Below are 13,811 nucleotides of genomic sequence, written 5' to 3' on the forward strand. Positions count from 1 at the left end.
TGGCCTTTTATTGTGGCCAGCCTAAGGCACACCTGTGTAATCCCCATGCTGTCTGATCAGAATCTTGCTATGCCACACCTGTGAGGTGGATGGATTATCTCAGCAAAGGAGAAGTGCTCACTAACACAGATTCTGACAGATTTGTGAACAATATTTGAGAGAAATAGGCCTTTTGTGTACATAGAGAAAGTCTTAGATCTTTGATGAATGGGGGCAAAAACAAAAGTGTTGATTATATATATATATAATTCTGTCAAATCAACAACAGCAAGCAAGAAGGATTTTCCTATTTTCAGTGTTCTCCATCTGTCCTGTTGAAACACTGACCTGCTCTGGTCAGCAGAGTGTTAGCAGGCGTTGCTAGGCAACAGTTTACCTGCAGAGGAAAGTGTAGCTTACCTGTAAGCTGAGACACAGAGGATAGCTGCTGGACTGGAAGCTGGCTGTGACTTCAATAAAACGACAATAGGACAAGAACACCAACAAGTCACCGTCTTGACAGACACAAACCTCAACAGGTAGGTTTCGTCCTGCTGATATAAACGAAATAACAATCAGAGAGTGAATACGTCCACCAAGGCTACACGATCCACTTCCTTTATTATGTCAATGAAAAACAATGTGGAGAAATAATTAATTTATATCTGGATATGGCTATTTAAATGTGTCACGTTGCTGTAGCATCATCTAGAGGTGAAATGGTATCAAATGTTGAAGGTAGATATCAGTCATCAGTCAACCTGTACAATGTGTTTAAGAGTTACTGTAGTTTGTGTGAAACAGCAACAAGAATTTGGAAACAGTATGAAATATCAAAAGACAAAATCATTGACAAAAAATTGTGTGTGGTGTTTGTGAGACAGCAGATGTGAAGATGGCGTTAGCCAGCGGTCACTGGCTGGAGAAAGAGATGAGGGGAGAAGCCCCAAGTCCCAGGTGGGTCACATTGTTTTTGTACCATAAATACTGTATGTCTAGACTACACTGTAAAAATTATCAAGGTGGTTCAACTTAAAAACTTACGTTGCTGCCTTAAAAATGTGAGTAAACTCAACTTTATGAATAGCTTTGTTTCCACTCATGATGTTACGTTATACAATTTATTAAATTAATTTTCATTGTTTGAACTTGACACTGTGAGTTAAAACAACTATATTACATTGTCCATTCAAGGAAACTCTCTTGTCAAAGAAACATACAATTCGACACCCTTTCAACTCACATTTTTAAGTTAAGACAACTAACTATATGAGACATTTTAAGTTAGTTTAACTTGGAAATGCAATTCCACCTGCTGTCTTGAAAATGCAAGTTAACTCAACTTGAAGTCTTGTTTGAAACTTGTTTCAACTCACAAATTCAGTTCATAAAGTTCATAAAGTTGATATAGCTACAGTGTTATAGTTGTCTCAACATTGTTTTTTAAGTTTAATTAACTTTTTATACCTCAAGTTAAAACAACTTAACCAAATTAATACTACTTTCCATTTCAAGTTAAGGGGAATTCAATTCCAAATTTGTTTCAGTTTACATGTAAAAAGGGACCTGCAGACAGACCGCGAATTGAATTTGAATGTAAGACTTACCTGCAGTGTATCATTAGTAGGGATGAGCAAGTACACCCATATGTATATGTATCTGTTCAACAAATTCTGATCTGTACTCAGAATGGGTGGGGCTTAACCTGGAAGTGGGCGGGACAAACAGGAAGTAATTTAAGTCTGAAATTGGTATCAGAAAATGCTATATTTATTTGAAAACTATTTACAGAACAACCTCAGAGCTTCAATGTTTTTGATCACAATAGTAATTGATTTTTTTGGTGGTTTTCTGGTGGTTGCTCGTTGTTAGATGGACAGACAGTCAGACCCCTTCTTACTGTCCACGACTTCTTTCACAGACACAGTCACTCTTTAGCTGTGGCAGGAAATGTCGCCTTTCTGTTCGGAGGAGTCTCCTGCATCAACCAAGAGGTGTCTTTTCATTCTCTTGAAATCTATTCAAACCTTTTTTAATTCAGGGAGATTTGACAAACAGCAGCGTTCAATTTTACACAACATGTGAGGTTCCACAGTTAAACATGGCTGAAACATGGAATCAGGATGGCAATAGTCTGCTAATTTTCTTCTTATGTGTTTAGGAGGACATCCACGTTTACTTCAACGACTTCTACATGCTAACAGGTAAAAATTTAAGAGACAGTCCTGATCACACTTTATGCTAAGAAGCCCCCAAAGTTGTGATGATATATTTTAACCTGTTCACAGAAGATATCCTGTGGAGTATTTGACCACAAACAGTGCTGTGCGACAAAACTTTGACAAGAGGGTCCCCATTCTGTTTGTAAGCCTTGTTGTTAGTGCTTCACACTATTCCATCTGATTTACAGTATGGGGCGATGATGCACCCAAAAACAATGTCCCAGCAAAAAGAAGCAAAGAAGAAGACTGCTAGCTAGCAGACATGGATGGAAACAATGGAAACTTTGACTGTTGTTTGACTTAAAATTGACTTAAATATTTTTAAGTTCATTAATCATTTAGCTGACGCTTTTATCCAAAGCGACTTGCGATTGCTAAATATGTCAGAGGTCGCACGCCTCTGGAGCAACAAGGGATAAGTTTCTTGCTCAGGGACACACTGGTGGATGTGTCGCAGTGGGAATCGAACCTAATCGAACCACTGTCAAAAACATTCAATGAGAAAGGACATGCAATGAAAAACAAAGGGACACAAACAATATGTTTTAATTAGAAATACTATAATGAATAACAGAACAGTTGTAACAGTTTGTTTACAAGAAAATGCCACAGGGCACCAAAATTGTGCACAAGATAAATATTTTGTTTGTTACTTTGGGGACTTTTGTGGTATTCTATGAAAACCAGGGGCCAAGGCAACACTGTTGCTGTTATAAAGCTGAGCCACTGGGACTGAAAAAAATAAATAACCAGAGATTCTGTTGTTGTTTGTAGTTTCTCCTGATGATGTGACATGGGAGGAGATTCCTCAGAGAGGAGAAGTTCCCGCAGCCAGAGGAGGACACACTCTTTGGTAAACTGCAGCTCTGATGCGACTTGGTATGGATGATTGGGAAATAATTGAAAAAGTATTAGATTTTCTCCATCTCACTGGAAGGTAAATCAATCGTGTTTCCAGTAACCATCTGTGTAAGTTCCTGTGGTGATATTGCCTGACTATGGCATCACACGAGCAGTGTAGATGGGATGGGCAGTGCTAGCACTGATGACATATAAAAAACGCACTAATGCATTTGCAAGTCTTGTTTCGTTTTGAGTGTTGTGAAAGGGAAGTTGTATCTGTTTGGAGGAGCGTCCAGCCCCGATGCCACTGAGTGTCTCCCAGGAGTCCACAGCTTTGACATAGGTGACGATGTTACAGTAGGTGGAGGAAAAAGAGGAACACATCCACCTTTTTGTTGTTGCTTTGGTGTTCCATTAAGAAAGAGTGAGAGCCAACAGCGCTGTGATGGTGTTTCTATTTTCTGACAGTGTCTCTGACCTGGGAGTGCTTAGCAGTCAAGGGTGTGGCCCTCAGATCTCTTAGACACAGCTCTGTTGCAGTGGGAGACAACATCTATGTGTACGGAGGCATTCTGGAAGGGAATCCAACCAACGATCTCCTGGTGTTTAACACAGGTCCGTACATCATCTTGATTAAAGAACCATACTTTTGGGTTTTAATGTTCTACCTCAGTAACTACAAACACTGAATACTCTTCATCCCTGCTGATCATTTTCCAAACCCTAATCAGCTTTTAGATTGAATATCTTTCTTCTGCATTTCTACGAACATTTACTTATAAAAGATCTCCTGCTTTTAAAATATTCAGCCTGTCATAAGTATGCATGTCATTTTCTGTCCTCTCAAACTCTCACTTACTTACTCTCTGCTCTATTTCAGTGTCTTTCACCTGGACGCCGGTTAAAACTAGCGGATCGCTGCCTCCTGCCTTGTAAGACATTTAGTTTTAGTATCACAAAGCAAGGATTTATCATAGGAATGTTGCAATGTATAATATCAAAATGTAGAGGGGTTCCTATTATTCTGGCCACCCAATGTGTAATATGAGTTTGGAATAATACCTGATATTTTTTGCATCTTTTCTTATTAACACCGACCCAAACACTTTATTTATTGTGTGTGTGTGTGTGTGTGTGTGTAGGTCTGGTCATAGTTTTGCTCTGGTCGGCGATCAGGTGTTCCTGTTTAGAGGTTATGAAGCAGGCGGAGACTTCTGTACAGATCTACATGTTCTTAACACAGGTGAACAGATTATCTTGTGCATGCAGTGTAACACTACAACTCAACTTACATCCACATAAATGCAGGTAAAATGATTCCAGTGAGAGTTCTAAGTTATTTTATGTGACACAGGTTGTTTAATTTAACTTTAATGCCAGGTGCAGTATTTTCTGAATGTTTGTATTTTAATGTTCAAGTTGAGGAAGCACTTCATTTTTATTCTAAATATGTCAAGATTAGACTGATGTATGCTAATGCTTTTGAATGGAAATCAATAGAAGCTCCATTTTCATGTTACATGAAATATATATTAACTGATTTCAGCTCATGTAATCAGTCCAGGACTTTCATACGAAAGTGTGGTTATGTACACACCCTAACATTAAACACTTCTCTGCAGATTATTCAGTAATCTCTGACCTTTGTGTTTCTCCTGCTATTAGAGAATTTGGTGTGGCAGAAATGGACGGTGAAGGGGGAATCACCTACAGCCTGCAGTGGACAAACACTAACAACACACCATGATAAAGTACACACGCACCCATACATGGTTTTATTGTAATCTGAAGAATTTGAACTGGTAAAGAATGTAAAGCTTCTTTCAGACAGAGAGACTCTTCCATTGTTTTCAATGTAAACACAACAGCAATTGGGGGTCACTGGCAAGATGAGGGAGGGTATCTGCTGTTCTTTCAATTAAATTTTATTTATATTGTGCCAATTCATAACAGAAGGTATCTGATTGCACTTTTCATAAAGCAGGTCTAGATCATAATATTATTTAACAATAATTCCCGCCATGAGCAAGCACTTGGCCACAGTGGCGAGGAAAACCTCCCCTTTAGCAGGTAGAAACCTCAAGCAAAACCTAGACTCAGGGTAGGCGGCCATCTGCCTTGACCGGTTGGAGGTGGGGAGCGGTTAGAGGGAGAAAGGGGGGACAGAGAGAAGTAGCCCAACACAAGATCCAAACAGGAAAGCAAATAGCCAGACCCCACAGCTCTGGAGCCAGAAACACCTGAAGAAAGCGTCAGAAGGAGAGAGAGAGAAGAAGGTAGTAACATGCATTAATGGGATTATAATGCATACAGATGGAGGGGGAGAGGAGGACTGAGTTGCTCATTGCATCATGGGAAGACTCACCTGAGCCAGCTCTAACTATAAGCTTTATCAAAGAGGAAAGTCTTGAGCCTACTATTAAATGTGGGGATGGTGTCTGCCTCCTGAACCCAAACTGGAACCTGATTCTTCTGCCAGCCAATTTAAAAATAGGCTACATAAAATGGATTTTGCTCACTGTCTGAGAACGCCTTAATTGTTATATATGCGTATGTCTGTATAGATAGTTATGCAATCAGTCTCTCTTTATCTTTTCTTTATGTTTAAGATACAGATAATTTATCTTTGTAGTTATTTTGATAATGCTGAATATTACTCAGTTCAGCCCCATGAACAGTATTATTAGACATTAGTAGAAAGCGTGGTTCATTCATAATTTTAAAAATGCATTAACGATTTAATACATCTGATTTAGCCACTGAAATTCTATTGGCACACTTTAGCCTCCAGTAGTATTAACTTTATCTCAAGTTCAAGTTAATGTTGTAAGTTAAACCATAAAAATCCTGCTAAATGAAATATTGGAAGTAGTCAAGGTAATAATATTTTTATCCCATGTTTTGATTATACTGAATGTTTGTATTTTTTCACTATGTTTAATCCCATGGAGGATATCTACCTGTTTGGTGGCAAAAGCACAAATGAGGAAGGCGCAGTGACGTCTTCCAATGAAATCCATAAATTCAGCATTGGTGAGTGAGACTGCAGAGTAACTGACAAATAAATATATGAATGATTCTAAAGGAAGTCTAAGGATTGAGATATATTCTTCAAATATTTCACGTGTCTCTCCAGCTAAGATGAAGTGGAAGGTTCCTCTGTACGTTGGGATTCCTCCGGCCCGCCGTCACGGACATGCTGCTTTCATCCTCCACAGCCACGTCAGTGTGCAACTAAATAGTTTAAAATGATGATTTTTATTATTGTCACGTCATGTTATATAAAATAAACCTTTTCTGTGGCTTTCTTTGGATGGCAGCTGTATGTCTTTGGAGGAAAGAATGAAGAGCAGGAGTTTAATGATCTGAAGGTGATGAAACTCATTAACCCCTCAGAGAGACAACCAGGTATCCTACATTATTCATATTTATTTTATTTCAAAGTAACACTAGGGCGTAGAGGCTGCAGCATTCATTACACAATCAGTGTAACAGTGCTGGACAGGGGGGGAACAGGAACGTACCATCAGATGTCATGATTATCAATAGATTTTGGAGAGAGAGTAGTACAAATGGGGATAACGGTGCAAACTCATTTGTGAATGTGACATGAAACGTGACAGAAGTACAGTAGTTGGAAGGAAGATTGGGAAAAAAAAACAGGACTTTTTCTCCACAGTGATGAAGGAGATTCTGTCTGACTTTGGACTGCAGGGAGTCAGCCACAGGTCAGCAGCTGCTGTACACACCTGTGTTTCTGTTTCATCTTTTCGTGTGTGTGCGTGTTCATGCTCTGTTTGAGTCTCATCTCTCAGTCTTTACTCTGGTTTCACTCTGGTTTTGACCGTTAACAGCTTCACGCCCACGAAGGTTCCCAACGTCCGCTACGAGCTGAGCAAGTCTGCTCCGTCCAACCAGTCAAGGAACACAGCAGCTAATGCACCGGTGATGACAACACACACACACACACACACACACACACACACACACACACACACACATACAAGGCATGGGGAAAGACAGGACACAAATATATCATAGTTGGTATTTATGGCTCTCATTTCATCTTTTATATCTTCAAAAATGATTAATTTGAAAGAATTTCTGTTTTGAAACCACATCCCCTATGTGCATGTTGTGATACCAGCGGTTTCATAACGGTGTATCAACAGTAGTTGATATATGCTTAACAGTCAAAGCACGCTGTCTGCTCACACTAATAATAACACAGGTCATTTAATGTTTTGTCCTGCAGGTGTGTGTCCACAGAGACTTCACTGTAGCTCGAGATCAGGCCATGAAAATGATCCAGACCGCCTTTTCTCTGCTGGACCAGGAGTTCCAGAAACTGGATCGGTAGGCTTACATGTACATTTTTGTTTAAGGTTGTTCAGTTTGTTTCACATACTTACAGCAGATCATAAATGTCAATACAAGTAAATAACAATGTCTCACATGAACGTGCCCAACATTTGTGAAAGTAAATTCAGTAGATAGTCAGTTGGTGTTGGCTGATTTACTCTCTGAATATCCATATAACTACCAGACTTGTATTGATGTCTTCACATCTCAATTTCTTTTTTCCAGAGAGAAGTCAGAGTTGTCTGAAGCTGCTGCTGCTTTGCAAAGAGAGAAAGAAGCTCACGAAGGCCTCAGACAACAAAAGCAACAGGTTCATCACTGCCTCAAGCTCATCTCAACTAATCCAATCTAATGCTGCGTTAAACAATCTAATTTATCCATGTATTTAATCCATTTTATCTGTCTTGTTTACTCTAATCTAGCTAGCTAGCTAGCTATAATTTATATTTGCTCGTACGTTAATGCTAATTGCTGCTAGTTAGCATTTAAAAATGCTTTGGGGCATGTGAGCATGCTAAACAGTACACATGGACAGAATTTGTGTGTTGTTTAGTAATATAGAGAAATACGTTGATGTGTGTGTCAGGAGCTGCAGGACATGCTGGACAGACATCGCTCTCAAAATGAAGCTTGGCTCCGAGCAAGAGCCGAGGAGAATGACAGAGAGAGGAGGGAGCTCTGTAGACTCAGAGTCAGTAAATGCCCGCACACACACACACACACACACACACACACACACACACACACACACACACACACACACACACACACACGCACACCACTTCACACAAGCTTTTTACTGACGCACAAAGATTTCTTTATTGGGGTTGACCTGTACACAACAACTCCCATCCACCCTTTTTTGGATCTTCTCACAGTTGTTTTTCTGTTCATTGCATGATGCTCTGTTGAAGGCATTATGAAGAGACACCAATTTTCTCAGTCAAATAGCTCCAAAAAAGTTCCCCAATGGTCAGCATATGAGGTGATTTTTCTTTTTCCTGATAATTTTTATGGAGAAACAAACACATTGCAAGACTTCTCAGAACTGAAATGTGTCGAGTCTCAGCACACCGTGATATGTGAGCATTACCTTTAAATGAACTCTTTTTCTGTCTGTCTGTCTGTCTGTCTGACGGGTCTCTCCTCAGGAGGAGACATTGCTGGAGCAGGAGAGGCTGAAGGAGGAGCAGAGTAGCATCCAGAAGCGCAGCGAACATCTTCTGTCCATCATGCAGCAGTTCAAAGGAATGTGAGATAGATAGATCTCATAGAACAGCATAATATGATTGTTTTGTGATGTGAGAACTTCATAATAAACACTGATTCAATTACAAAGCTCAGATGGTGTAAATGACTTGTTAGTTTAGTTAGTTGCTAAACCAAGATTGGGAATTGACAAAATGTCCAGTTCAGATGCAGTGCACCATGGAAAACAGGATAGATGGTACTACTCTAGTACTGAGGATGGCATACATACATGTTTGTAACTAACAAAGTACCTGGAAAAAAAGTAACAAATATTTTGTGTTGAGACTTGAAAAGTTGTCTGTACGCTTCCATATTTGTAGTTCTGTTTAGCGGGGTGTGAAGGGTTGCGTAGTCCTAATATTTACTGAAGAGTAGAAGTCCAGAATGTGAGATGGTAAACTTGCCTGTTGTATTTTTGCCATTGTTTTGTCTGTTTGTAAAAGCAGATTCCCGCTGAGAGTCAACAACAGGATGTTGACCAGTTTGAATGTGTTTTTTGTCCACAACATCTCTAAACAAACCGCTGAACCGTGAAGAGCTCCACAGCTGCTGCTCGCGATGCTGTCAGTAGGGTTGGTTCCACTTGGCTTGAAGCACGCTCTAGTCGTTTCACCATTGGCCATTGCACTGCATTTCAGGTCACTCATTTTTTGAGTATTTTGTTTTGCGATTGCTGCACTTCTGCCAAGTTTAAAGCTGCTATGATCAATATTTTTATATTGTCAATGGATAAAAACCTACAGAACATGATCACCCAACTCTGCAGTTCCCCTCAGCTCTACGAAGCATAATGCACTAAATGCAAAGTCCTTATAGGCAAGTCATCTTGGTAACGCCTCAGGGCGGTTATTTTTAACAAGAGCAGGCTCCAATCTAAATGAATAAGGAGAGACTTGCACTTTCACTGGTCACTGAGACGTAAAAAGCTGCATGTATGGAATCACCAGTAAAATCTGATAATACCCGCAGAAAGAATTTGATGACTTTGCCCCAAAATAAGGTTTTAAAAGCACCAGTTTACTTATACTATGCAATATTATCGCATTTGCAATTAATTGTTGAGCCCTAGTCACCGGGATATAAAAACTGCTTGTATAGAATCATCAGTGACCGCCACTTACCACTTCTACCATGCATTTGAGCTTCTTTACAGTTTTTCCTGTCGCTTTGGTGCATTTCTCAGATCAGAATTGAAATTCTCAAAACTACTTGTTCAACCTCCACAACATCTCGTCACTTGTGCACATCATAAAAGCAATTTCTCATTGTTTTGAACATATTGCAAAAGCTTTGACACATTGAAGCAAATGAGTCTGTACAATTGTCTGCTGTTTCCTACATTATCAATTGGTTATGTCATGCTGATCACGATGCATTATCCCAGTCTCTGTTGAATAGTCTTACCCCCCGAAACATCTAGGCATTAGTTCATTGCATAAGTCACTACATGCAAAATAGCTGAACACGTTGTCAAAATCAAAGTTAAATGAAGTCAAGCTTTATTGTCATTCTTCGCATTCAAGTATACAGCTGAAAGATATTTTGTTTCGTACAAGCCATGATGCATAAACAAAATAGGAATAGACAACAACAAATCACAACATACTACAGTGGCAACACAGCCCTCAGACCATTCACCCGATACACACAATAACATAAACAGTGAACAGTAACAATACAAAGTGAGCAGTATATATATATATATATATATATAAAAATATAGACAGTCAGGAACATCTGCCTAAGGAGTGTTTCACATGCTTACATTTCTAATTTTGTCATTTCTACCATCGTGCTATCCACTCAGTCCTTTCTTTTTCTTTTCTGCTTTACAATGACATGGTCTGTCAACAAATTACAGAACGAACAGTAAAAACGTGAATCATGTCCAATCTTTTGCACTGTATGACTTTATACTGTTGAAATTGATATGACATACTGAAAAAGTGCAACACTGTGCATTTTCAGTCATTGTCATCAAAACATTAGCCATAGTTTACATCAGAAAACACTTACAGAGTGCACTATATTGATAACATGACTAAACATTTTGTCTATCTTGTTCGTAAACAATGACACAAGGACCTTTCATTCTGGTGGCACTGACATGTTCATGACATAAAGATTTAATTTTGAGAGATATACTACGGATTTTGAGCAAGTTATGGGCTTTTGCAGATGTGGAAATGCACTTACTGTTTTGCAAATGTTAGGGATGATTTGAGAAATGTACCAGAGTGAGTGAAAAAAAACTAAGTGGTGTGTCTCCTCTTAAAAAATCTCTGCTAATTGGCAAAATGACCCTAGTTCCCACTTGACTCAGTTAACACTTTCCTAATGAGTTTATGGTCTCAAAATGATCATCATGCTGCATTGAAGACTTGAAACTAGCGAAGTCTTCTTCAATGCAGCAAGATGATCATTTTGTAAGTGATCAAGGCAACCTGTCAAGATAATGTCTTGTCTTGATAAATGTCTTATTCGGTATTTTGATTGTACACTGTAAGGCGTTGGTTAAGAAGGCTACATTTGGTTTTAGCCAATATTAGCATCCCAGTTAATGTGAATTACGGATGCACCTTGCTAACCAAGCTAGCTAGCTCCAACCTCTTGTAGGTAGTGACTTCCGGTCACGTCTCATTCCAAAAAAACAAGATAGTGATGGCCAATATACCAAACTCAAAGCTTTAAAACAGTAGTCCACAAACCAATGGGTGATGTCCACTTCTTTTATACAGTCTTTAGCTCAGTGTTTTGGTTCACTTTGGTTTTCAGCTCCAGCAGGCAGCTGTTTTCAGCTAAGTGCACTCTAAAAACTGATTGAACACTACCTGCCCACTACCTAACAGCAGCAGATAGCTGGTGAACACCGTGGAGCATTAAGCAGGAGCTGGTGGAGACCAAATGAGAGCTAAAAGGAAAGTAAACTTACATTCATCAGGTGGACACAAACATGACTCCAAATGAATGATAAATAAATTAGCAACTGTGCTAATTTAAAGTTCATCGTGCTGACTTGGAATGTGATACAGAGGTGGAATCTGAATCCATAGCAAGCAGAAGATCATTCACCCCTTCAGTCAATGCATTTTCAGTGGAGTGACAGGACCTGAGAGCAGACTGAAATTGTTAAAAAAAAACATTACTGTTAAATATGTGGGTCAAAAGTTGCTGAGACCCAAATCTTTCTAGTAGACTAGTCCACAATTATCTATTGATCTTTCAAAAGTGTAGCTGGTAGGGGGTTGAGAAGGCAGGGAGTTGGTTTGAATAGTGACCATACGTCCTCTTTTTCCTGGACATGTCCGCTTTTTGAAACCTAATAAATGCCCACAATGTCTGTGATTCAGCTTCTCCTTTCTACAGTTGGCATTCACTGTGTGCGGTTTTGCATTGCTTTTACCTTTCTCTTTTGGTCCAGACTTATTGCACGCCACCATTGGTCGGTCATGTAGAACTACATGTCCTTCACGCAAACGCTGGTCAAACTAGGCCCTTGTTTATACAGTCTACGGGCCTTACATCTCAGTCATTACCCTCAGCACCACAACAACTGCCAGGAGACAGAGCAGCAGCTTGCTTTGTCAACAGAGGCACATGGCGCCTGAACAGAGTAAAAAATGCCCAAACGCAGTTCTTGAAGTGGGCCAGTACTGTCCTCTCAACCAGCGGAGACAGAGTAGTGAGAAGATCAGGTGTTTTCTTTATCCAAGCATGTGCACGAAGTTACTCATCAATGTCACTTTTCCTGAACCGACCCATCACAGCCTGGATGGGGTGGGACATTAAAAAAAGTTGACGTAGTGCTACGGCAAACTTTCATTCTGCATGAATGGATCTGATTATTGACAAGTTAGAACTTAGCAGGGCGGTGCGGTGGTACAGTGGTTAGCACTGTCGCCTCACAGCAAGAAGGTTGTGGGTTCTGGCTTCCTCCCACCATCCAAAGACATGCAGGCTAGGTGAATTGGTGTCTCCAAAATTGTCCTTAGGTATGAGTGGTTGTTTGTCTATGTGTGGCCCTGCGATGGACTGGCGACCTGTCCAGGGGCGCAAACTTTGGTGTATAAGTCTGTCTGTAAAGCAAACACACCTCTCCTGACATCAGCCTATTTGGTCGAAACGTTGGTCTTTTTCAGTTGATAGGCCTATTCTGTGAGGATCAACACAGGTGGACAGGTCCTCAATCAGGTCGCAGAATCTGATAGGATAGGTCACAGAACACCTGTTACCTGATCTCCTAATTATGAGATCTGGGGGGGATACTAACTTTACTTTTCTGGTGTTTGGTTCCACCACCTTACTGTCACATAACAATTCATAAACTCAATTTTCTGAACACATACACTACATGATTTCATGTTATTGAATAAAAACCACATTGCGATTAATCCAGAATGTGAAGGCAATAAACTCTAAAGGCAGCAGCATCACAGCCCTGACAGGACCAAATAGCCTAAATAAGAGCATTTTGCTTTAATAACTGTCAAGACACAGAGTTTATCTCTCTCACTCTTTATTAACTGATCAAGTGGCAGAACTGTTACATGTCTGATTGCCATTTATGCTTGTCTGTCTGTCTGTCTGTCTCTCTGTGTGTTTCTCTCTTCTCCTGTCTCCTCAGCTGTCGCATTCAAGATTCAACAGCAGGACGGATCACTATTATGCAAGAAAAAACAGCGTAATGCGCCAATCGGTGTCCTTCTAGTTTCTCTCGGTTGCACTATTTGGCAGTGAGAGGCAGGGGCGGGGAGGGAGAGTGAGAAGTGTCAGGCTTGCAGAAAAACGGGCGGAAGTGAGGAGACAAAGAAAAATAAGAGCTGTGTTTTTGACTTAATGCTATAATCCTTTTTTCTCTATTCTTCCTATTTATGAGCATGTATTGCATCTATCAGGGTTAGCTTTGAATGTGTTATATAACCCTTATTTGCTCAATGTTTATTTATATTTTCAGTAAATCCTACTTTTAGATTTTTTTCAGTCAAACAAGTCATCATTAATGCATTATGATAATTAGAATTTAATTAAGAAGTCAAAAATAAAGTGTCTATCAAATAGGTTATTTGATAAACGGAAAAGGGGGAAGAATTGATTGATAATGAACGGTCTCTGTTATATTAGCTGACCAGCTATTGACCCAGTCCACCCAAGAGT

General features: G+C 39.7%; 2 protein-coding genes across 5 annotated transcripts in view; both read left to right on the forward strand.

The window, feature by feature from the left end:
* LOC123981564 (pro-neuregulin-3, membrane-bound isoform-like) overlaps positions 1-13,811 on the forward strand; it is a 580,451-nt gene that overhangs the window by 257,560 nt on the left and 309,080 nt on the right. The window lies entirely within an intron of this gene.
* Positions 376-8,749, forward strand: zmp:0000001301 (rab9 effector protein with kelch motifs). 2 transcript variants are annotated; one of them, XM_046066469.1, is made up of 19 exons: positions 376-518; positions 864-936; positions 1,901-1,973; positions 2,141-2,183; positions 2,976-3,054; positions 3,299-3,387; positions 3,513-3,659; positions 3,925-3,976; positions 4,187-4,287; positions 4,710-4,795; positions 5,996-6,077; positions 6,181-6,266; positions 6,365-6,452; positions 6,724-6,772; positions 6,899-6,989; positions 7,300-7,400; positions 7,632-7,716; positions 7,993-8,097; positions 8,558-8,749. In XM_046066469.1, the coding sequence occupies exons 2-19, from the start codon at positions 875-877 to the stop codon at positions 8,660-8,662; spliced, it is 1,524 nt and encodes a 507-aa protein (XP_045922425.1). In that variant the 5' UTR covers positions 376-518; positions 864-874; the 3' UTR covers positions 8,663-8,749. The 2 variants fall into 2 exon arrangements, with proteins under 2 accessions (XP_045922425.1, XP_045922426.1); XM_046066470.1 differs by having other exon boundaries at positions 381-518; positions 860-936.

This window comes from Micropterus dolomieu, linkage group LG13 (assembly GCF_021292245.1).
Source record: "Micropterus dolomieu isolate WLL.071019.BEF.003 ecotype Adirondacks linkage group LG13, ASM2129224v1, whole genome shotgun sequence".
Lineage (NCBI taxonomy): Eukaryota > Metazoa > Chordata > Actinopteri > Centrarchiformes > Centrarchidae > Micropterus > Micropterus dolomieu.